The 26,175-nt window shown below is 39.0% G+C and overlaps 1 protein-coding gene across 1 annotated transcript in view; it reads left to right on the top strand.

The window, feature by feature from the left end:
* The window catches only part of TMEM123 (transmembrane protein 123), a gene marked incomplete at its 5' end in the record, with an annotated part of 53,360 nt that extends 28,042 nt beyond the window's left edge, over nt 1-25,318 (top strand). The window contains 3 exons of the mRNA XM_014544571.1: nt 18,634-18,972; nt 20,566-20,719; nt 22,972-25,318. Of these exons, the coding sequence (XP_014400057.1) occupies nt 18,634-18,972; nt 20,566-20,719; nt 22,972-22,996 (518 nt within the window). The remainder of the gene's footprint in view (nt 1-18,633; nt 18,973-20,565; nt 20,720-22,971) is intronic.
* Nucleotides 25,319-26,175: the final 857 nt, after the last annotated feature.

Below are 26,175 nucleotides of genomic sequence, written 5' to 3'. Positions count from 1 at the left end.
GCTGGGGTGCCTGGCCAGCCTGGGTGAGGGGCTGATGGCTGTTACCAGGCTGGCCACAGCCCCCAGCCACCCAAGCTCCCAGTGGAGGCTGGCTGGAAGCAGGTATCTGGGATTTATTTATCTTCTATAATTGAAACTTTGTTGCCATGAGCAGAGGCCACAGCTGGCCAGGGCAGGCGGGAAGCTTGGCTTCCTCCATTGCCGGGGCAACCAAGCCTCCTGCTTGTTCCAGCTCCGTGGCTGCCGACCGCCATCTTAGTTGGGTTAATTTGCATATAGTCTCTCTGATTGACTGGTGGGCATGGCTTGGTGTGTAGCAGAGATGCGGTCAATTTGCATGTTTCTCTTTTATTAGATTAGATGTTTTGTTTTATTTTAAAAATACTTATTATACATGCTCTGTCAATCTACTGATTAGTTGCAATGCAGTTGCCCTCCGGCAAAGTAAGTTCCTATGCAAATCCAGGGCCTACAGTTGGGGAGATAATTCTGCTTAACTTTTACACTAATTGGCTGGAGGTAACTAAGTATTCCTGGAGAATGATGGAAATTGATTATAGATGATAGATAGTAGAAATTTCCTTTACTTTGGGGGAGAAAGCATAGACATTAATATCCATTAAAATATGAATAGGGAAAGGATGGAAAGTGAAACATACAACTGATTCCAAACCTCAGGGTTTTGTGAAGACTGATTGAGGTAAACTGTGTAGAGCGTTGCAATGCTTAATCAATTTTTTTTTTTTTTTTGGCCATTATAGCTTTTAAAAATTGTTGTCTCCTATTTTGACTGATTTGCATTTTCATTGGCCTTTCTTTCTCTTATACAGTTGGAGGGAAAGGAACTATGATGTGACCTTAAAATCTCTGTGCCTAGCCCTAGCCAGTTAGGCTCAGTGGATAGAGCATGGGCCTGTGGATTGAAGGGTCCCAGGTTCAATTCTTATCAAGGGCACATGCCCAGGTTGCTGGCTTGATCCCCAGTGGGGGGCATGTAGGAGGCAGTTGATTAATGATTCTCTCTTATCATTGATGTTTCTATGTCTCTCTCCCTCTCCCTTCTTCTCTGAAATCAATAAAAATATATCTAAAAAACATCTTTGTGCCTTAGTTTACTCCTAGTACTACTTTATAGCATTGTGTAAGGATGCAATGAGTAAATGTGTGTAAAGAACTTAAAACAGTGCATGACACGTAATAAGTGCTATGTACATGTTAACTATTGCTGTTAATGATTCAAGTACAGTAGTCAGGAGTGGAGAAATCAGAGTTCTAATAGGTTACTGTAGTTGCTTAGATTCAAAGCTACAAAAACCCTGCTGATCTTCCTATTGAAGTTTAGTGATAATTCTATGTAAGCCTCTGATATTTCTTGGCTATATTCACCCAGCAAATGTTCATTTTGAACTTAATGTGTTTGGGGAGTGTGCCAGGTACTATGGGAGCTGCAGAGAATTAGCTGGACATAGATACTGCCCTTAGGGTGCTTATAATTAAATCGGAAAGGTAATAAAAACAGCTATTATCAAAGACCAGTATGCTAACTGTGGTAATAAAAGTGCAAAAAACATAAGTGAACACTCAAGAAGGAGAGATTACTTTCATTTTGGGAAGTCTTAGAGCAGTGATGGCGAACCTTTTGAGCTCGGCATGTCAGCATTTTGAAAAACCCTAACTTAACTCTGGTGCCGTGTCACATATAGAAATTTTTTGATATTTGCAACCGTAGTAAACCAAAGACTTATATTTTTGATATTTACTTTATATATTTAAATGCCATTTAACAAAGAAAAATCAACCAAAAAATGAGTTCGCGTGTCATAGGTTCGCCATCACTGTCTTAGAGGAACTAGCATGAACTAGGTCTGAGTGGATGTGACCTTCAGAGGTGGAGTGAGGAAAAATAGGCATGTCATTGGAGAACACATGTGAGGAAAGGTGTGGGGGAAGGAAACGGTCTGTGCTGGAAAGCAGGCCCAGGCCATCTTTGTTTGCACGTTTACCCTGTTGTAAAATGATGGTAGTGGTGGTAACTATGGTAACCACTGCTGAACATAATGCTGTTGCCAAGCATTAAATAGGTGTTCCACCCTTGTTATTGAATTCCACAAAATAACCAAATTAATAAATTATTGTTTTCCCTATTTTAGAGATGAGAAGTTGTACAGAAAGAAAGTGACTTTGTAACCATTTAAGGACAGGACTGGTTGACCCTGCCTTTCTTCTTTAAAATATATTTTTATTGATTTCAGAGAGAGGAAGGGAGAGCGAGAGAGGGATAGACGCATCAATGATGAGAGAGAATCATTGATCGTTTGCCTCCTGTACACCCCCTACTGGGGACTGAGCCTACAATCCGGGTGTGTGCCCTGACCTGGAATCAAATCATGACCTCCTGGTTCATGGGTCAACACTCAACCACTGAGCCGTACGAGCTGGGCTTTTTTTTTTAAATTTTTTTTGTTAATCCTCACCCGAGGATATTTTTCCATTGATTTTTCTTTTTTAGAGATAGTGCAAGGGAGGGGGAGAGACAGAGAGAGAAACACATGGATCAGTTGCCTCCTGTACGCACCCTGACCGGGGCCAGGAATTGAGCCTGCACCAAGGTACATGACCTTGTCTGGAATTGAACCCAGGACCCTTCAGTCCTCAGGCCGACATGCTGTCCACTGAGCAAAACTGGCTAGGGCTCTGCCTTTCTTTCTAATGTACCTGGTTACCTCTTCAGAATCTCAAGTGATTGACAGATAGACATATGCTGTTAACTGGAGAATAGAAATTGACACAAATCAGAATTTTCTGCATTCCCACTTCTCCTTTTTCAACAACGATTTTCTGCCTCCAGCATTTCCCATAGCCCCCTGAGAAGAACATGTGTTTGTCTTGTACCAAGACTTTCTGGAAAGGTTGCTTCTGACCCTACAGTCATGCTGAGTTGGATGTCGTGGAGGGAACACTCATTCTGGCTGTAGCAATGTCATGACCCACATCTATAAGCCTGACCCTCTCTCTTTTCGGTATCAGATAACTGGTGTTATTATATAATCAAGTTTGAATTTTTAGAATGGAATTCTGGGTGTCTCTTGTGCCCTGGCTCCACTCACTCCCTGGGTTTGTTTCCAAATCAGTAAAATGGTAGTAAAAATACTTCTGTATACCTCAAGGTTTATTGTGGGATAAAATAAAATTCTGTATGTGGAATACTTTGTAAACTAGTTACTGCTGTATAAATATTGTTTTTTATAGTTATAGTCCTGTGAGGTAGTTACATCCTCAGAGGCTTCTAGATACATGGCAGTCTTTGTTTCTACGCTTGAGTGGCTTCAGAGGGTTTATTTTAGCTTCTGTCTCCTTTTTCTAACAGACTCAACTGTCATGTCTTTGTACTGGCAATATGCCTCCCTCTGATAGCTCACTCCTCCCTCAATTTACAGCTTTTAATCAGTCAACTAGGAAACCACACAATAGAACTTGGTAGCAATGTGTCTAAAATTAAGGTAATTTTGTTCTTTTACAAAGGGTGAGAGATTTTTTTTATCTTTATTGGTTTTTATCTTCATTGGAAGTTAATAATGTATGCACTTAATCTTTCAAGCAATGCAAAAATATAAAATAAAATAAAATAAAATAAAAAAAGACTCTGTTCCCTCCCTCCCTTTCCCTTCCCCTTCCCCAAACTCCCTAAATATAACCACTGTTTGCTGGTATGAATATACAAAATAGGCATATTCCCAACGTACAAGTTGACAGTTTTGACTGGACTACGGAATATTGATCTTTTCATGTTAGCACATTATTGGTTATGCTACATAACAGAACCCCCGAACTTAGTGGTTTATTTATTCTCTCACTGTTCCTGTGCACTAGGAGTTAAGTAGCGACTTAGCTGAGGTCAGATTTGAGGTTGCAGTCATGAAGGCTTGAGTGAGGCTGAAGGACTCCCTTCGGAGGTGAACTAACATAATTATAGGCTGGCTGTTGGCGGCTTCAGTTCTTCCCCTGATGTAGGAGAAGGCTGCTTGCGTATCTTCACAGTAGGGTGGAAGGCTTCCCCAAGAGTGAGCATTCCTGGAGATTCCCAGATGGTGGAGAGACAGACAGAAGCTGGCTTTTTTATGACCTCGCCCCAGAAGTCACGCACCATTACTTTTGCCATATTCTGTGAAAAGCAAGATTCTAAGCTACAAGGGAAGTGGAATTAGACTTCAGCTTGAAGGGAGGAATATCAAAGAATTTGTGGGCATATTTTAAAACCCCCACAGTATGCATAGCTCTGTCTGATTCATTTCCATGTTTGTGTCATGTTTCATAATATGGATGTACCATCATTCCCTTGACCGGGCCCCCATTAGTGGATATTGTTACTCTTCTAAACAGTGCTGCAGTGAATATACATACATACCTTTACCGACTTGAGCTAGCGTTTAGCTAGATTCTTAGAAGTGGAATTGCTGGGTCAGTACTTGCTAGGGTTTTGAGGGTGGGCACAAGGGGATAGATCTTTTACAACTAAAGAGCCTGAGTGTATACAACCTTTTGCCTTTCAGCTGTGTTCTGGGTAGATGATTCAGAAAGGTATTTGAGCTAGTCATTGCATGCAATCGGTCTCATAGAAACAGAAAACATTTCAAAACATAATTCTCAGTACTGGAGAAATTTAAATACTATGAGGAATGAATGAACCTAATTCTAAGTATTAAATGAATGAACCTAATTCTCAGTATTTAAAAACAATGAGGAATGAGTGAAATGCATAGAGGAGTTGATGCTAACATGAATGAAATTCATTAATGTAATGTTGAGTACAAAAAGCAAGAACAGAAAAGTACCTATAACATGATGCTAGTTATATAAAATTTAAGCATGTGACAAACAGTACTGTACTGCTTAAAAATAGTGTGAAGTAAAAATAGGAAGAAATTTATAATAAATTCAGGTAGTAGTTCTTCTGACAGAATTACAATTGGGGAGGAATCACCTTTTGGGGATTTCTTAATTGGCAAAGTTTTATTTCTTAATCACGTTGGTGAGAACACAGATGCTCGTATTATTCTTTGTACCTTTTGTAAGTCTTCAGTATTGCTTAATAAAAACTATATGAAGCTCTTGGTTTTTAAATTTTTAAAAATCTGCCCTGGCCAGTGGGCACAGTGGTTAGAGCGTCGGCCCATGCACCAAAGGGTTGCAGGTTCGATTCCTGGTCAAGGGCATGTACCTGGGTTGCAGGTTCATCCCCTGCCCCTGGTTGGGGCGCATTTGGGAGGCAACCAGTCGATGTGTTTTCTCACATCTATGTTTCTCTCTCATCCCCCTCCTGTCCCTCCCTCCTTCATTTCTCCCTCCCTCCCTTCCACTCTCTCTGAAAAGCAATGGAAAAAGTACCTTCAACAACAACAAAAAATCTAATAAGCTCTTGTTTTAGCTTCAGCTTTTGGTATTACGTATGTACATTTGTTTATTGAAGGTGATTTTAGTGCAATGAAGAGAATCAGTGATCAAGTTAGTGCCTAAAGCAGATGCAGCAGGCTCTGGAATGAGGGTTGGGTCCTCATCAGGAAAAAATGACCAAAGCAGTGAAAAGATGGTCCCTTCCGGAGAAGGCGGATGGCCTGTGGTAAGGCCTGCTTCCCACCTCATCTGACAGTGAGCGATGTAGGGCATTTACCTTCCCTCCTGAGTCACAGTTGTGAGGAGCAAACCCATTCTTGACTGTGGCACCATGTCGAGCATTCAATGATGTATTTTTAGTAACTGCAAAATTTATATTTTTCTGTGGTGCAAGAAAAGATGTACAATACTAAATATTACATTTTCTAGTGCCTTTACACGATGAATTCAGATTATTTACTAGTGGATACTACCCTGTCCAGTTGTCATTTCTAGGGATTTCTTTTTGCTGCCATTGGAGCAGACTCCGGTTTTGCTGGCTGAATATCTCTTTGTTGTGGTGCTTGGAGCTTGTTAATGACCAAATTCTTATGTGGCAGCTGCACATTACGCATGCTTATTCTCCATGGTTGGGCCATGGATCTTCTGCAACTGACTGACAGCACCACCTGCACAGCCTTTTGAGGCTGCAATTACGATGTTATTTCAAAATATTTCAGACCTGTTCTCTCACATGTTTTAGCACTGCTGGGGAAAAGGAACTCTTTCAGGAGATGAGAAGTTGTTACTGGTTTATGTGTGTTTTACAATGTGGGCGGACCAATAGTGTTTTCTGGACGTAGGTCTGTGGAACATGGAACATCAAGAGTATTTGTTACATGCCCAGCTGAGGTTTACTAAATACGTAGAGTAATTCTGAGAATGTTTATGCTGTTACTTTTTCTACCTAAAATCCATGACCAGCTTATTCTTAGTGAAGGTCAACAGTGGGGCAAGGACACAATCATTCACCCATCCCATCCAAAGCTTTTCAGCGTGGTGGCCAAACCGCCTCCGTTCAAATCTGGCTCGGAATGAATACTGTTTAAATACTGATTAAATAAATAGCCTGTGGACAGATAGCTTTAGTGCACGCAGGACCGGACTTGAGACTTTGTGAGCTTGTTCCGGGTTGGATCTAATGCCACACAGTAAAATACACTGTGTTTTCAGTTAAATTAGTTATATAAGCTAATAAAAATGAGGAATATACAGCATTAACAAATGATGCTTTCTCTTTGGCTGAACCAAACCAGAAGCCTCGGTGGCAAGGGAGCCTATCAGTGCAGTTCATAATGGCTCTCTCTCCGGTCAGAGAGCAGGCAGGACAAGGGAGGGAGAGAACTGGAGGGACAAACAGGAAGTGCCCATCACAGTTTGTAAGGCTCGTTGATGGTTTCCTTCACCGTGCAAAAACTTTTTAGTTTGAGTAGTCCCATTTGCTTTTTTCTTTTGTTGCCCTTGGCCAAAGACACCTATTAAAAAAGAAATTGCTAAGATGGATTGATCAAAGAGTTTATTCTGATGTTTTCTTCTAGTTTTATGGTTTCAGGTCTTATATTTAAGACTTTAATCCATTTTTTGGTTTGTTTTTGTACTAGAGGCCTGGTGCATGAAATTTGTGCACAGGTAGGGTCCCTAGGCCTGGCTGGCGATCAGGGCTGATCTGTGAGGCAATTGTGGGGGGTGGGGGTGGCGCTGGCACCTGCCTTGGCCGGCCTGACACCAACCCCACCCCCCGCCACCACTTGTCACCTCCCCCTGTGGGGCGACTAGCAGGGTGATCAGAGGAGGGGGGGAGCCCCCACTGGCACCTGCCTTGGCTGACCTGGGGCCTGCAGGCTGGGGGCAGCTCCTGCATTGAGCATCTGCCCCCTGGTGGTCAGTGCACATCATAGCAACAGGTTGTTCTCCAGTCATTCCGCTGGTCAATTTGCATATTAGGTTTTTATTATATAGGATGTTGTGTAAGAAAGTGATCCAGTTTCGCTTTTTTGCATGTATCTGTACAGTTTTGCCAGCACCACTTACTGAAAAGACTATCTTTACCTAATTGTATATCCTCTGCCTATTCTGTCTCAGATTAACTGACCACATTTATTCTCTTTCATTGATCTACATATGTTTCTATATATCTGTTTTTATGCCAGTGCCGTACTGTTTTGATTATTGTAGCTTTGTAGTATAGTGAGTGTAGTATCTCCCACTATGTCAGGGGTGGGCAAACTTTTTGACTCGAGGGCCACAATGGGTTCTTAAACTGGACCGGAGGGCCGGAACAAAAGCATGGATGGAGTGTTTGTGTGAACTAATATAAATTCAAAGTAAACATCATTACATAAAAGGGTACGGTCTTTCTTTTTTTTTAGTTTTATTCATTTCAAACGGGCCAGATCCGGCCCGCGGGCCGTAGTTTGCCCACGGCTGCACTATGTTCTTTCTCAAGGTTTCTTTGGCTATTTAGGGTCTTCTGTGGTCCCATAAAAATTTTAGTATTCAAGTTCTGAGAAGAATGCCGTTGGTATTTTGATAGGGATTGCATTGAATCTGTATATTGCTTTGGTTGTTAAGAACATTTTAACAATATTAGTCTTTTTAATCCATGAACATGGTATATCCTTTCATTTATTTGTACACTCTTCAGTTTCTTTCTTCAGTGTTTTATGATTTTCAGAGTACTGGTCTTTCACCTCTTTGGTTAAATTTATAGGTATTTTTGCTTTTTTATGTAATTGTAAATGGGATTGTTTTCTTAATTTCTCCTCATTTCATTACTGGTGTATGGAAAGGCAACATATTTCTGTATATTTATTTTATGTCCTTCAACTTTGGCGATAGTGGGCATCTTTTTGTATTGTTGATCTTAAAGGAAAAGCTTTCAGCTTTTTACTGTTAGGTATATTAGCTTTGGGTTTGTCATATGTATCCTTTATTATGTTGAGATATCTTCCTTCTATACCCATTTTGTTGGGAGTTTTTATCATAAATTCATGTTGAATTTATTCCAAAAGGTTGTTTTGGGGTGGTTTTTTTTACATCTATTCACATGCTTTCAATCCTTCATTTTCTTAATGTAATATATAACATTGATTGATATGTGGATGTTGAACCATTCTTACATCCTGGAATAAGTCCCACTTGATCATGGTGAATGATTCTTTTCATGTGCTGCTGAATTTGGTTTGCCAGTATCCTGTTGAAGTTTATGTGCATCAATGATGTTTGCTGTAACTTTTCTTTGTTGGTGTGGTATCCTGTCTGCTGTTGATATCTGAGTAATGCTACCTCATAAAATACGTTTGGAAGCATTTCTCTTTTTTTTATGTTTTTTATTGATTTTTACAGAGAGGAAGGGAGAGGGATAGAGCGTTAGAAACATCGATGAGAGAGAAACATTGATCAGCTGCCTCCTGCACACTCCCCACTGGGGATGTGCCCGCAACCAAGGTACATGCCCTTGACCGGAATCGAACCTGAGACCCTTCAGTCCGCAGGCCGACGCTCTCTCCACTGAGCCAAACCAGTCAGGGCTGGAAGCATTTCTTGATCTTCAACTTTTGAAAGAGTTTGAGGAGCATTGACATTACTTCTTTGAATGTTTGGTATGTTCTATTTCCATTTTCATTTGCTTCAAGGTATTTTTTTATTTCTTTGTTGACCAATTTGCTGTTCAGGAGCATGCTGCTTAATCTCCACATGTTGGTGTATTTTCCAGTTTTCTTCTTACAATTAATCTGTAGTTTCATAACATGTACAGAAAATATGCTAGGTATGATTTCAATCTTCTTAAATTTAAGACTTGTTTTGTGACCTAATATATCATCTAGTTTAAAGAATATTCCATGAATACTTGAGAAGAATGTGTATTTTGTTACTTTTGTATGAAATGTTTTATATTTTAAGTCCATCATCTAACATGGTTTAAGGCCAATATTTCCTTATTGATTTTTTGGTCCAGATGATCTATCCATTCATGCAAGTGGGATATTAATTACCATTACTGAGATTGTATTGCTGTCTATTTCTCTATTTAGGTCTGTTATTATTTGCTTTATATATTTAGGTGCTCCTATGTTGGGTGTATAAATATACACAAATGTTATATCTTTTTGTTGGATTGATCTTATCATTATAATGTTATATCTTTTTGTTGGATTGATCCCTTTATCATTATGTAATACCCATCTTTGTCTCTTATTACAGTCTTTGTTTTACAGCCTGTTTTGTCTGATATAAGTTTAGCTACTCTTTTCTTTTGGTTTCTATTTAATGTGGAATATCTTTTTCCATCCCCTTATTTTCAGTCTGTGTGTGTCCTTACATCTGAAATAGGGAGAGTATGGATGGGCTTTTTTTTTTTCAATTCATTCAATCACTCTTATGAAAAAATTTAGTCATTTACATTTAATGTAATTATTGATATCTATGAACTTTTTGCCATTATATTGTTTTATGGCTGTTTTGTAATTCCTCTCTTCCTTTTTTCTTCTCATGTTGCTCTGATCTGATAACTTTCATTAATGGTATGCTTAGATTCCTTTATCTTTTATCTACTTTTGGTTTTTGGTTACTATGAGGTTTACATATAACAACCTATATTTAAACAGTCTATTCCAGTGGTTCTCAACCTTCTTAATGCCGCGACCCTTTAATACAATTCCTCATGTGTGGTGACCCCCAATTTCATTGTTACAAATTGAACATAATTAAAGCATAGTGATTAACCACAAAAACAATATGTAATTTATATGTATTTTCTGATGGTCTTAGGCGACCCCTGTGAAAGGGTCGTTCGACCCCCAAAGGGGTCGCGACCTACAGGTTGAGAACCACTGGTCTATTCCAAGTTGATAAGTTAAGTTTGACTGTATCCTAAAGCTCTGCGTTTTTTACTCTCCACTGCCCCCACATCTTGTTTTTGAGGTTACATCTTTTTATCTTTTGTAATCCTCAACTAATTATTGTGTTTACATTTTTACTAGTTTTGTTTTTTTAACCTTCATATTAGATTTATGTGATTAAACCATCACCTTTACAATATTAGGTTATCCTGAATTTTGACTTTACCAGTGAGATTTATTCTTTCATGTGTTTTTCTGTTACTAGTTAGCACCCTTTCATTTAAGCTTAAAGAAATCTTTCAACGCCCTAGCCCAGTGGTCGGCAAACTGTGGCTCGCGAGCCACATGCAGCTCTTTGGCCCCTTGAGTGTGACCACGAAGTTTCAACACTGTACATGCGCGCCCGCACGTGGTATTTTGTGGAAGAGCTGCACTCAAGGGGCCGCAGTTTGCCGACCACTGCCCTAACCTGTTTTGCTCAGTGGATAGAGCATCGGCCTGCGGACCGAAGGGTCCCAGGTTCGATTGCAGTCAAGGACACATGCCTGGATTTCGGTCTCAGTCCAACGCACAGGAGGCAGCCAATCAATGATTCCCTCTCATCATTGATGTTTCTATCTCTCTCTTCCTCTCCCTTCCTCTCTGAAATCAATAAAAATATATATATATTTTTTAAAAATCTTTTAACACTTCTTGTAAGGCCATTCTAGTGGTGATGAACTCCTTTAGCTTTTGCTTTTCTGGAAAACTGTCACTTCGTTAATTCTGAACAACTTTGCCAGGTAGAGTATTCTGGTTGAACAACTTTGCCAGGTAGAGTATTCTGGTTGGAAGTTTTTCTTTCTGGCCAGCAACGTTTCTGCTGAAAAATCTACTGATAGTATTACTGCCAGGGAGCGGGGGAGGGGGAAAAGTTTGTATAAAACAAGTTGTTTTTCTCTCGGTGCTTTTAAGTTTCTCTCCTTGTGTTTAACCTTTGACACATTAATTACAATGTGTCTTTGAGTGGGTCTCTGGGTTCATCTTTTCTGGACTCTAAGCTTTCTGTATCTGGATGCCTGTTCCTCCCTGGGCAGGGAAGTTTTTAGCCATTATTTTTTCCAATCATTTTTCTGCCCCTTTCTTCTCTTTCTGAGATCCCTGTAATGCACATGTTTGGTCCAGCTAGTTTTTGAGGGGTTTTTTTTCCCCAGAGGAAATTCACCATATTGTGGCTATAGATTTGGTGTATCAATGGAAGGAGGTGAGTGTAGTATCTCCCTACACCACCATCTTGAACCAGAACCACTCATCACCTTTTTCCTGATTAGTAATTTTGTCATATAACTTCTATAGTTTTACTTTCAGTACTTTTCAGCTGTTCTGGATCTTATTGTTTGAGATACATCACTTGTAAATAGTTCGTGTTTTCTTCTTAATCCAGTCTGATAATCTTTATATTTTAAGTGACCTGTTTAGTGCATTTAATATAACTTTAATGTGACTTCTAGACGTGCCCTTGAACAGTAATAGGATTTCACCAGACTGAGAATGTGTGGGAAACATTTCAGGAGGAATAATTAATATGAAAAAGCAACAAAAAGTGGCAGAACATTACGCAGCAGAGGAGACTTGGGCCGTTCTGTCATGGTGAAGAGTTTAGACAGCTCTTCAGTCTTCCCTGTAGTATTTTGCACAGTCTGGGACACGTGCTAAAAATGATCGAATTCTTCTAAAACTGCGCCTGGTACTTTTGTAGAGCAAAATGAAAATACAAGATTCAGTTCTTACAATTATTAACCACCTAATGCCGTTGAAAAGATCAAACAAGATATTAATTTTAATGGTAAATTTCACCAGACTGAGAATGTGTGGGAAACATTTCAGGCGGAATAATTAATATGAAAAAGCAACAAAGAAACATAGAAATGAACTTCATGCCAGGATAAAGGTCAGTAGTTAGACCTCTTGGGGCAGACAGAAGTGGCAGAACATTAAGCAGCAGAGGAGACTTGGGCCGTTCTGTCATGGTGAAGAGTTTAGACAGCTCTTTGGTCTTCCCTATAGTCTCTTACACAGTCTGGGACACATGCTAAAAATGATTGAATTCTTCTAAAACTGCACCTGGTACTTTTTTTTTTAATATATTTTATTGATTTTTTACAGAGAGGAAGGGTAACAAGTTGTTTTTCTCTCGGTGCTTTTAAGTTTCTCTCCTTGTGTTTAACCTTTGACACATTAATTACAATGTGTCTTTGAGTGGGTCTCTGGGTTCATCTTTTCTGGACTCTAAGCTTTCTGTATCTGGATGCCTGTTCCTCCCTGGGCAGGGAAGTTTTTAGCCATTATTTTTTCCAATCATTTTTCTGCCCCTTTCTTCTCTTTCTGAGATCCCTGTAATGCAAATGCTTGGTCCACCTAGTTTTTGAGGGTTTTTTTTCCCCAGAGGAAATTCACCATATTGTGGCTATAGATTTTGTGTATCAATGGAAGGAGGTGAGTGTGGTATCTCCCTACACCACCATCTTGAACCAGGACCACTCATCACCTTTTTCCTGATTAGTAATTTTGTCATATAACTTCTATAGTTTTACTTTCAGTACTTTTCAGCTGTTCGGGATATTATTGTTTGAGATACATCACTTGTAAATAGTGCGTGTTTTCTTCTTAATCCAGTCTGATAATCTTTATATTTTAAGTGACCTGTTCAGTACATTTAATATAACTTTAATGTGACTTCTAGACGTGCCCTTGAACAGTAATAGGATTTCACCAGACTGAGAATGTGTGGGAAACATTTCAGGAGGAATAATTAATATGAAAAAGCAACAAAAAGTGGCAGAACATTACGCAGCAGAGGAGACTTGGGCCGTTCTGTCATGGTGAAGAGTTTAGACAGCTCTTCAGTCTTCCCTGTAGTATTTTGCACAGTCTGGGACACGTGCTAAAAATGATCGAATTCTTCTAAAACTGCGCCTGGTACTTTTGTAGAGCAAAATGAAAATACAAGATTCAGTTCTTACAATTATTAACCACCTAATGCCGTTGAAAAGATCAAACAAGATATTAATTTTAATGGTAATAATGATACAATTAAGAGTACAGAAAAATGAAAAATAAATTGGTCTTCAATAAAAAGGGAGATTTCTGAGGTGAAAATGGAACTGGTCTCGGACACAACATACTGTAATGGTATTATTTCCTCTCTTTCTTACTAGCCTAACCCATGAACTCCTTCGTGTAAGCATTACATCTTTTCTGTGTCTTCAGAGCCTGCCAGCAGCATAGTTCTTGCAATGACTCAACAAGTGTTGGGAGGGGTGATCATGGCTGGTTCCTGAGTAGTGAGAAGCCAGGCTAACTGGAGTGTGTTCTTAAACATGGCAAACAGTGAATTCTGTTGCATGGAGAGTGAGGATGGTCAGGATGAGAGGTTTGGAAGGTTTTGAGCAGCAACAGAGAGGAAATAATGTCAGTCATGCCCGACGCCCCGTGACTGTGGTTCATGTTCTCTTTGTAATTAGCCAGGGTTACTGAGGGTGGGTATGGAATAGAGTGAATGGAACCTATGGCAAAAAGGTAACAAAGCCTGGACGCTGTCTGCACAGCCCCAGCCAACTCGGGCCTGTCTCGTGGCAGCCTGACCGCCTTGAAAAGCCGTGCTGCTTTCGACCCTCTCTGCTCAGCCACTTTACTCCGTATTCAGTCTGGGAATATCAGACTGAATTTCCTTTAACAAATCTGGACTGTGTCCCAGGGTTTTTAGTTCTCACTGTCCGTAAGGCAGACAATTACTTTGAAAATACCCCTTTCAGTTCTTTCCAGAGTAAACAAACCTGCTTACATTAATAAGATTTAGGTTAAGCGGAGAATAGTGCAACTAAAATGTGGAAATAAAATGCATTGCCGATATGCCGTAACTTATTTAAAGCACCCCCGTTGTTTTTCTGTGTTCATATATATAGTTATTTTCCTGTTGGGGAATGTTTTTTAATTTATAAATTTAGGAACTTGTAAAATATATTTGAATTTTCAGAAAATGGACAGTTCTCTATGATACTTTTTTTTAAAGCCTCGTTTTCTTTATTGGAGTCTTTTTTTTTTTTTTAACCTGGATTTTTTCAATTCTGTGGATTTTTGGTCCTCAGGTAATTTGAATTGAGAAGAATTTTTGGAAATAGTCTATTGACACTGTGCGGTGGCCTCTTTGCTTTCTAAATAATGAACATTTCGGGGATTGCACTGGTATTTGGTTTCTCTATAGGAAAGAGGTTCTCAGTGTTTAAAAATATTCCCAGAGCCATGCACTGAGCTAGTTATTTTTTTAATTTCCTCAAGCTGCAGACTGCTGTGCTTAGAATCACAGACCTCAAAATAACTCTGGCACCAGAAATTTATGGTCCATGCCTTAAATAACTCAGTATTTTTGACAACTGTAATAGGAAATATAAAGCTACTATGTCATTTTTAAATAACTGAAAAATTTTTTAAATTGGATATGTATTTTCAACTTTGAACTAAGTGTGTATGTGATGCCCTGCTGAAAACAAATTGTCATCCTTAAGTTTAAACATTTAGGTTCAAGGGGAAAATGACCCTTAGATAGTTTTGGGCACGAGGTTATAGGAATAAGAAAAGTTATTTCAACACAGCAGAGTTATACAAAGACAGTTGGCATAAGTCCAGACTTTGGAAAGGATGAGTACTTTTACTTGGTACTAGGAAAAAAACAGCAGGCTGCTACAGAGTGCCCTGGGCCTTGCCGTAAGAAGAAGGTGGCCAGCTGGTGTTAATAGATAAAGTCCTGGGGCATCACTTTTTTCTTTTTGGATATTTACATCCATGAACTGAAAATATCCCCAATAGCGTCCTCTTCAATCTGATGTTATTCAGATATGATGTTATTCCAGTGATAACAACCATAGAAGTAGGAGATCTGACCATGCCTACTCCCAGCTTTCTATAGGGAACTGTACAGTGTCGCTGTGTAAGAGAGAGATATTTAATAAAACAAAGAACATTCATTGTTCGTGTCCTCTAGCAGGCACTGTACTCAAGTGCTCAACGCAAATGATCTCAGTTAATTCTTCCAAGTATTTGTGACATTCCTTTTTTAAGTAGATGGGGAAGGAGTGAAATCTCAGATTAAGTAACCTGTCAGTGGTAACCCAGCTGAGCTGATCCAGAGCTTGAGCTTGTTGTACACACCGTGCCTGGAAAACATCACCAGCATTTGATAAAGAGCAGAGCTCAATAAATGGAAGCTCTCGTTCTACCATAGAAAATTGTGTACAGAAAATAGTTCTCTTACCACAAAACAGAAGTGGGGAGCTGATTGGACGGTTTGGAGTATTTTCTTTTTTTCTTCTCCTCCCAGTTCCCGCCCCACCCTCCGCCCTCACTCCCCACCCACTGTCCTCATCCATAGGTGCACGATTTTTGTCCAGTTTCTTCCCGCATCTCCCATTCCCCTTTCCCCGCCAAGAATAGTCAGTCCATTCCCTTTCTATGTCCCTGATTCATTATAATCACCAGTTCATTCTGTACATCAGATTATTTATTCACTTGGTTCTTAGATTCACTTGTTGATAGATGCATGTTTGTTGTTCACAATTTGTATCTTTACCTTTTTCTTCTTCCTCTTCTTAAAGGATACCTTTCAGCATTTCGTATAATACTGGTTTAGTGGTGATGAACTCCTTTAGCTTTTCCTTATCTGTGAAGCTCTTTATCTGACCTTCAATTCTGAATGATAGCTTTGCTGGATAAAGTATTCTTGGTTGTAGGTTCTTGGTATTCAGCACTTTGAATATTTCTTGCCATTCCCTTCTGGCCTGCCAAGTTTCTGTTGAGAAATCAGCTGACAGTCGTATGGGTATTCCCTTGTAGGTAATTGAGTCTCTTTCTCTTGCTGCTTTTAAGATTCTCTCTTTGTCTTTTGCTCTTGGCATTTTAATTATGATGTGTCTTGGTGTGGTCCTCTTTGGATTCCTTTTGTTTGGGGTTCTCTGCGCTTCTTGGACCTGTAAGTCCATTTCTTTCACCAGGTGGGGGAAGTTTTCTGCCATTATTTCTTCAAATAGGTTTTCAATATCTTGCTGTCTCTCATCTTCTGGCACCCCTATTATTCTGATGTTGGTACGCTTGAAGCTGTCCCAGAGGCTCCTTACACTATCTTCGTATTTTCGGATTCTTTTTTCATTTTGCTTTTCCGGTTGGGTGTTTTTTGCTTCTTCGCATTTCAAATCTTTGACTTGATTCTTGCGCTCCTCTGGTCTGCTATTGGGTGTCTGTATAATATTCTTTATTTCAGTCCGTGTATGCTTAATTTCTAGTTGGTTCTTTATCATAGCATCGAGGGTCTCATTAGTTTTCGTGACTCTCTCCTCAAGTTTATTGACAGCTTCTAGCACATTTTTGCAAGCCCTCAAAATTGCGATTTTTAGCTCTATATCCTCCATTTCTGTCATGTTTTTTTGTCTCCGCATTTTTTATGCTTTCTTGGTGCACCCTCTAGTGGTCTTTGTGCGCAGTCTTGTTCTAGTTGAGCCTTGATTGTTGTAGTTAATACTAGAGGGATTTGACCACCAGGCCGACTGGCTGTGTGAATCAGCTGTGTCTGCCGCGGAAAACTTCTGTCCTCTGGGGAGGTGCTAATCTAGCCTTTGCCTGAGGCGATCCGGCAAATGGCTCTGCGCAGGGCTTGGGCGGGGCGGGCTCAACAGGGCGGGCGGAGGGAGCCGTTATGGTGCCCTCAGTCCTGTTCCCAGAGGCTCTGCTTCTCAGAACCCCCGGAACCGCTGCAAACCTCGGAGGGAAAGCTGCCTTCCAACTGATGCCAGACACTCCCGCTTCTCCCGTTTGGGTCCGAGTCCCCAGCGATTCGCCCGTATCTGGAGCTCAGAGTCTGAGACTCCCCCCTGACCGAAAACGACAACCGCGCTCTCAGCCACCAGCCCGCTTTGCGCGCGCACCTCCGCACCTGAGTTTTTTCCACACTGCGCCTCCTCTGAGCCTCGGTGTGCTGTTATTTTTCCTTCTAGTTGAAGAGTCTCTCCTCAGCCAGCCTTCCTGTGGTTCTGGGTGATGTCCGTTCCGTCTTTTAGTTGTATTTTTGAAGTGGTTGTTTGCGGCAGCAGTCTCCGGTGTTTACCTATGCCGCCATCTTGCTTGGAATCTGGAGTATTTTCACAGCAGCGACAAAACATCGCTCAGATCCGGGCGTACATTCTTTATCTTGTTCCTCTTTTCCTCCTGAACCCTGCACTATGGGGAACGATGGTGCACAGATACTTTATTACAGCCCTTCGTTTTCCTGTGATGGTTAGTTGAAACCAGGGGTTAAGATTGAGAAATTGTCTAACTGAAACCTATAGGTGACTTCAAGTTTTATCTAACCACGTTTTGGGAACGATTTGGCAAGTATTGGCTGGCTTACTTCAACTCACAGTGATTCGTTTCAAAGATCTGTAACGGGAGCCAGCTCAGCACAACCACTAGGGAATACAGCTGCCGAGAGACACATTTGTAAGAAATGAAAAACTGAACCTGAGCGTGCTGGTTTCCTAGGGCTGCCACAGCAAAGGCCACAAGCCAGGTGGCTTAAACCACAGAAATGTGTTGTCTCGCAGGCTGGAGCTGGACTGTCAGCAGGGTGGCCTTCCCCCCGAGGGCCGTGAGAGAATCTCTTCTGTGCCCCTTGCCTAGTTCTGGTGGTTTGCTGGGCATCTTTGGTGGTCCTTGGCTTAAGGAAGCATCCCCTGATCTCTGCCTTCATCATCACGTGGTGTTCTTCCTGTGTGAGTGTGTGTCTACTTCCAGATTTCCCCATTTTTTAAGGGCACCCGTTTCTTAACCTGTGAGTGTGTGTCTACTTCCAGATTTCCCCATTTTTTTTATAAGGGCACCAGTTTCTTAACTGCCACTTCCCCATTTATAAGGACCGTTCTAATGACATCTTTGTAACTTGATTGCTTGGTAAAGGCCCTCTCTCCAAATAAGGTCCTATCCTAAGGTTAGGACTTCAGCATATGAATTTGAGGGGGACACAGGTTCAACCCATAACACTAAGCATCAACAACTGTGTGTTGCATGTGCCCCTTTCCTGGCAGCTCCACCTACACTAGCTAAGGTATTATCCAGAGTGTGTCCACTTTACCAAATGAGTTGTATTTAGTAGCATGTCTCTCGTTTCCAGAATCATACCAAACTAATAAAACTCTGCACTGATTCAAAGTTGGAATTGCTCCTTTCTGCCAGCCTGGCCTACCTCAGGATTGGCAGCCTGCAGTGGGAAAGTTGACATCGTACGCTTCCTTCCTTGCTCTGCCTTTCTGCCCCTCCCTTCTGCTCTTTTAATGTTGTTGTTTTTATATCCTTCCAGGGAATACCACATTCGTGTCTTCCGTCAATAGAAATGAATCTTCCCACAGCACTGTGAAACCATCTACAAACCCAGTTTCCCCAGTGACAAACACCACCTCGAAATCCTCAGCAAAGCCATCAACTCCAGTTTCTTCAAAAAGCGTGACAGCCGCCACCTTGAAACCCACAGCAACTTCTCAGATGACAACACAAGGGGTCTCAGCAAATATGACTTCCACCACCTTAAAGTCTACACCCAAAATAACAAGTGTTTCACAACACACATCCCAGATGTCGACATCCACGATGGCCACAACCCACAACAGTTCAGTGACATCTATTTCTTCATCGGTAACAAGTATGTACTAAAAATGACCTATTTCTCCTGCAAAAATAAATACAGAAATTTAGGCAATGATTTGCTATTAAATAAATTAGCTGTAGAGATCAGGAATAGAGTTGACCCAGTGCTCTTGCCCTGACCGGTTTGGCTCAGTGAACGTCAGCCTGTGGACTGAAGGGTCCCAGGTTCGATTCTGGTCAAGGGCATGTACCTTGGTTGCGGGCACATCCTTAGTGCGGGGTGTGCAGGAGGCAACTGATTGATGTTTCTCTCTCATCGATGTTTCTAACTCTCTGTCCCTCACCCTTCCTCTCTATAAAAAATCAATAAAATACATTATTTTTTAAAAAATGGGTTTTTAACATAATCCTACCAAATAAGACCTATCTGTGAATAAGTAATTTATACTAACGAATTTTATATTATGATGTGAAAACTTATCAGACCTTTAACTCTCTGCCTCATTATAGGAAGGAATTAGGCAGGCTCAGTCTACATGATTTCAAAATCATGATGAACTTTGTTTTTAATTAATTTGTGCCAAAAAGTTATTTAAGATGGTATTAGATATAATTATGTATGTAGTATCAGAGTCTCAGCACTTTAATTTTTGCTTTTTTGAAAATATAATGCCTGTGAAACCATGCATTCGAAAACCTTAAGAAGGTCCTCTTTTTAAGTTATCCAATGTTGAAGTTCTATTTAAAAGCTAGTGATTACACTTATCGGAAAAAAATAGCAGGCTTTCTAGTTTCTTTTATATGTTTTTATATATTTAATTTTCTTTATTACTACAATTTACATATTGAAATCAACTTTAATATATTGGGCTCTTGTCATGATTAAAAACAAAATAGTTTAGATTCCCAATGTATTTAAAAGGAGAAATTTCACTTAGAAACATTTATTCAGATTGGATCCAGTTTCAGATTATAGCTATGTTCCCCAGACATTTTGTTAAGGCATGAACTCTTTAGAGCAGCAGTCATCAACCGGTGGTCCGTGGACCACTGGTGGTCCGTGAGGTCCGAAAGGTTGGCAACCGCTGCTTTAGAGGATTCATAAAATAAAATAAAAACTCCCCAAGTCTTGCTGCCTCTGAGGTTTTGGTAGACCATCCAAGTCCAGTGCTATCAAACACCTTAAGATCCTGGGGTTGCAGGTACTGGGGGTTTTTCATTAAGAGATGTGTTAGCCCTAACCGGTTTGGCTCAGTGGATGGAGCGTCAGCCTGCGGACTGAGGGGTCCCGGGTTTGATTCCGGTCAAGGGCATGTGCCTTGGTTGCGGGCACATCCCTAGTGGGAGGTGTGCAGGAGGCAGCTGATCGATGTTTCTCTCTCATCGATGTTTCTGGCTCTCTATCTCTCTCCCTTCCTCTCTGTAAAAAATCAATAAAGTATTTTTTTTTTAAAAAAAAAGAGAGATGTGTTAGATAAACTGAAGAAAGCTAGAGCCCAGCAACTCGCTAGACACACTGGAAAGCAACATTCTATGCTTAGATTCCCCCTTGTCCCCAATTCAGTGTTCACTTATATAGAGATTCAGAAAGTTTTAGTTCATTGTTTTTAAAAAGCGCTAAAGCCTATGTTGTTTTGTTTTCTTCTAGTCACAGCAACTATAAATTCTAAAGAAAATAAAGGATCAAAATTTGATATTGGCAGCTTTGTCGGTGGTATTGCATTAACACTGGGAATGTTATCTATTCTTTACGTTGGATGCAGAATGTATTATTCAAGAAGAGGCATTCAGTATAGAACCATGTGAGTTTTGATTACCCAGGACTTTTTTAATTATTACTTCTGTATTTCTTTATTTAAATATCATGACAAAATGTCAGTAATAGGGGAATGTTCATCTCTGATATTAGAAATTCATAGATTTATGAATTATATTCCCATTAATCCTCTATACCCAAAGTAAATTATTTGTGTACAGCTTCTAATTATAATTTTTTACCCCAAAAAATGGATATATATACCTATAAAAATATATTTTATTAATGTCATACATTTGTTATCAGAGACCCAAGTTAAGCCAACGCTTTCTACTTCCTTATAGCTCTACTTGTAAGAAGTACTATATCAGATTTCATACGGCTATTGACCTAGCATTCTTGTGTTTGTCAGTAACACTAAAATAACATACTTGGTAAAAACATGGTTTTTGCTTTCGATGACAAAGGCAAAGCACCTGAAGAAATTCTTCTGACAGCTATATCTCCCCTGCTAAATTCCTATATCAAATGAGTTGTTAGCATAATGTATTTTATCATTTTATCTGCAGTAAAACTATTTTTCAGGTGAGTTTTATCAACAAGTCCTGATCACGAAACCATGTTCACCCTTCGTATAATTGTACAGGTCTTAGGATTTGGGGAGGTATTGTCTCCCAGCTTTCAGTATCCCAACAAAGTCCTTCTGGGTTTTTCTTTTGAGTTTTATATGTAAAGTACCAATTCATTCTTCTGATGTTAATGTATATATATAAATACCATAGAATAGATGATCATTTCCCAAAATTTGTTTTTCTTAAGTTGTAAGCCTATGCATCCCACGCAGACTTTCCACGTAAGAGACAGTTGGGAAAGACTGATTGAGCCTTGAAATTTGCAATAATTTTTAAAAGCACATAAGTGTTTCTAGAAATATTTATCATCTGTTTTCTTGATAAATTTAAGCAGTTAAAGAGAAAGCACATTTGATGATAGCAAATCAAAAGCCACTTATTTTTATAGTATCAATATTTATTCATGTAGTTGAGGTTAATAAAATAGTAAAGCAATTAAATTAAAATATACTTTTAAGTTGATTTAACTACAAAGTACACAATTTTAGCTTTATGGGCTAATTTTCCTCACACATACGTGACCACGATTCTGCGTGCCCTGTGGAGTAAGTCAGAGTCCAGAATCCCCACTCCACAAAGGGCACTGTGCTGGCAGAAGCAGAGCTTGACTCTAAAAGGGTCTTATCTTCATGTAGGAACCAGTAGATGATGAGAATACCATATTTAATTGAGTTCAGGTACACATTTTTTGGGTTTTTTCCCCCCCATATTTTAACACCTCTGAAATTAGGATATATCTTATAGTCTATGGGATGAGAAAGCATTGTGTTTTAGTTTAATTGGCTGTATTTTTCTTAGTGCTATGTAGAAAAAAAAATAGTGCATTTTAAAGCCAGTAATTCCTTTGGCTGTATTTTTCTTAGTGCTATGTAGAAAAAAAAAATAGTGCATTTTAAAGCCAGTAATTTCTTTGAAGTTATATATATAAAAAAGGGGGGGGGGCATTCCATAAGTAAGAACTTAATGTTTGTCTCATTAAAGAAATTGAGACCTTTTATGTACAGTACTAATGAGCATTTCTAGTTTTCATTTATTGGGTAATAATTAAGACACGGATTAAAATGTTAGCTCCTATGTTTCTTAGAGTTGCGTGGAGAGAGACCATGGTGTGAAATAGACATGGCGTTTGGGACAGGCAGCCTTAGTTTGAGTCTGGTTGACTGTGGATAGCAGGGTGCCTTCCCATGCTGTATAAACGAGGCAGCCCAGTGCACAGTGGTCAAGACCAGAGTTCACGTGCTTGCTCAGCTTCTGATCCTCTGCAGAATGGGATAGTGAATAAAGTAAATAAAAGTATCCTCTGCATGGAGTTACTATGAAGATGAACTGAGTTATGGATGTAATGTCTGTAGTATAATGTCTGGAACATAGTAAATGCTCAAGAAATATGGTGGTTTCCTTTTTTAAAGAAGGTAATAATAGCTAACTGGTGAAAAGTCACACAGCCCTAAGAGGCCGAGCAGAGATGTAAGTTTAGGCTTGTTTGACAACCTGAACCCCGGCTTGAATCCTTAACCACTAGAATATATTAGGTACTTTTACTTAAAGGAATCACAGTTCATTTTGATTCTGAAACTTGAAATTATTTGTTACTTTACTTAAAAATATGAATATATAAGTAGTTTTGATACAAAACAAAGTAATTTTAACTTTTGATGTATTACAGTGATGAACATGATGCCATCATTTAAGAAAATCTAAGGACCAACAGAAAGAAGATTGATGCAACCCTATCGATTAGTTTAAGCCAATATTCTCTTTTTTAAAATAGTATGAACAGGTCATGCACATAATGTACAATGTATTACATAAATATTCCTCATGCTTACTAAAGGTAAAAAAGGTTTGGTTTGGGTTTTTAATGAACATTTGGAGCGTACAGTTAACACAATAGTTATATTCACTTTTAGAAAATATATAAGACAAGTCCTGTCGCATTTTTCTTGTGGCATTGGTCACATAGGGCCAGTAACTGGAAGACATATCAAATAGGAGCTTGTCACAACACTCAGGATGTTGACTGTCTTTAGAACTTAGTGCTGCTCAGAGCTGGATATAGTTCACTAATGCCACATAGCAGAAATGTTACGAGTAAACCAGGTCTTAAGCATGATTTTAGTTTGTGTCTCTTTAGAAAGCATCAGTATTTTATGTTTTAAAGCATAATATTTGGTTTAGAAACAAAATGCACACACACCCGAAAAAAAAATCAAATAAAAGCAGAAACCTTACTGGGGCTTAACCCTGTTAGCCGGTATATTTTTTTAAAAACTCCTTTCAAGCTTTCAATAGCAGTTGATATAATTATCTTTTTTCCCTCTGTGATTTCAGCAAACTGCAGTGTTTAACGTGATAGTGTTTTAAAGACTTAGCTGTTAGTATTAAATAAGTTAGATTATTTGCTACTGTGAGAATAGCCTCACCACTGGAAATTGCTTTTTTTATACCCAGCTATTAATTACATGTTTAGTGAATATTTAAAGATATGTAGAGCTGCTTTCAATATATAGAAATGTTTAATGCAGCATAAACACACGTAACTTTAAAATAAAAGTCCCTTACATGATTTCCAAATAACATTTAGCACTCTGTCTAGTCAGGACTGTAGATTAATCTGTTCCTCAAGCCAAGGACTGTAGAGTCCCCCCCTCAAGCTACTAAACCTATAAGATGAAAATATTATATTTTTCTGCACTGTAAAAAGTTTGGGGAAACTGCATTTTTATATTAAAACACCAATGTATTTTGGAATAATTTTAAAACAGGAATTCCTTATTGGGGTATTTTTCCCACCACTCCTCTTTTGCTGAAGAGGAGGCACTTTTAGATGTATTGTTAGTGGAGAGAAAAAGCATAGTACTGTGGGGACACTAATATTAGCCAACATTTGAGTGTTTTCACTTTTCCAGTTTATATTTCCAGCACTCAAAACTCAGGGTCAAGACAAAAGAGGTATTTAGTCATAAGATAGCATTTCTTAGATTAGTCAAAGTAAATCATACCAATTTCTAACAGTCTAAAAATGAGCTAAGATGTCCTAATAAACATGAACCTGCATTTAATAGAAATTAAATATAACTTTCGTTGTCAGCTTTTGCTTTATAGAGAATGCCATATACAAATTTTTATATAAAAGGGTCATTTCTGCTCACTGCAGTATGGCCAATTGATGTGATGAATGTGGATGATAAATATTATCCAAAGTATGGATATGACAGGATGTGTACAACACATGCAATATGGAAGAAATATTACGAAAAGCATGTGTTTACATTAGTTTGAGAAAAATGTGGGCTGATAGGTAAGTTGTATGTGACTAACTCATCTTTAATAGTAATAGGGGCCTTTTAAATTTAAGTTGTTTTGTCCCCTTTGTTCTTGATATTTCAGTACTGAAATCAGCCAGAACTTTGTAGACAGGCCTAGAATTTTCTTGAGTACTTCTTTCTTTAGCACTTTGAAGATATAAAACCACTTTTTAAGTACTAAATGTTATATGCCTTTAGTGCCCTGTGCTTTGGGTTTGAAATAATTTAGTTGAATTTTCTCTGTATATAAGTTGTATAATTTGTTACTTTTAAATACCAGTACTTCAGTACAGTCAGGTTTTTTTTGGTTATGTGTAAAAATTGAGAGAAACGGGGATACAAGCCAATAGTTTGCTTTGTAGCACATTTCCTAATTATTTTCCTAATTATGTTTCCTTAAAGCAAATGTTCAATTTTGTTTGCATTCTTTGAGAATGTATTTAACTTGAAGATAAAAGCAATCCAGATGTATATATTAGGCAGAATCCAATCAATGATCTAAATTTTTCATTAATTAATCCATAAAATAAATAAATTCAAATACAGATAAATGAGAGTTGGCAGTATATTACAATGATAATTTTGTATTTTTCAGAAGAAACATTTAAAGTGAATTCCTCTTCTTTTTTATTATAATAACCAGCTTTGGGTATTTCATTGTTACTAAGATCTATTTTTAGAATAAAATTTTGTTCAAGAGTTTTATATGTGTGGTTTTGCTTCATTTTTATCAAACTCAAGAGAAATTAACAATAAGAAAAGCCCCCAAGTAAAAAATCAGATTGTTGGGGCTAAACTGACACTGTAAATGAAGTTATCTGGACCAGCAGTCGCCAACCAGTGGTCCGCGGACCACTGGTGGTCTGTGAGGTCCGAAAGGTTGGCGACCGCTGGTTTAAGGGAACCTTTGGATTCTGGACCATCAACAGCATCGCCTGGAAACTTGTTAGGAGTGCCAATTCTTGAGCCCCCACTGAAACTTTACTGACCCTCTGGGGTGGAGCCCAGCAATCAGTGTTTTAACAATCCTACCAGGTGATTTTGATGAACACCAAAGTTTGAGAAGCACTACTCAAAAAATTTTCATTTGAAGCCACTTCTGTATTCTGGGTAAATTTTAAAAGGATAATGTTCCTAGCAGAAATAAAAAAAACTACCATATCCTATATAAATCAACTGCAAATGCATTAGTGTATAGTATTCAAGTTGGGTTTTTTTTCCTTTAAAACTGGATATAATTTATCTGAGAATAGCAAATGTTATAAGGTAATCAAGGGGAAAGGATACAGTCCTCAGGAAATCCTTTAGCTAATAAAAAAGTACCCTGTTATAATATTTGTACACAATTCCTCCTCCCTCCCCACCCTTGTTTGGTTCACTCGGCAGAGTTTACACCCCCACCAACTTTAGACATAGAATATGTCTTGCTTTTGACCCAATGGTATGGGAGAAGATGTAATAAAGAGTACATCTGTGCAGGGGGGTGGGGAAACACCTTTTAAGTTTCAGCTAACTTTTTTTAAAAATTAAAGTATGTTACGCATACAAAAAATGCTCAGAAT

This window comes from Myotis brandtii, unplaced genomic scaffold, assembly GCF_000412655.1.
Source record: "Myotis brandtii unplaced genomic scaffold, ASM41265v1 scaffold37, whole genome shotgun sequence".
Classification (NCBI taxonomy): Eukaryota; Metazoa; Chordata; class Mammalia; order Chiroptera; family Vespertilionidae; genus Myotis; species Myotis brandtii.
Note: the sequence above shows the minus strand (reverse complement) of the source record. Positions and strands in the feature narration are given on the sequence as shown.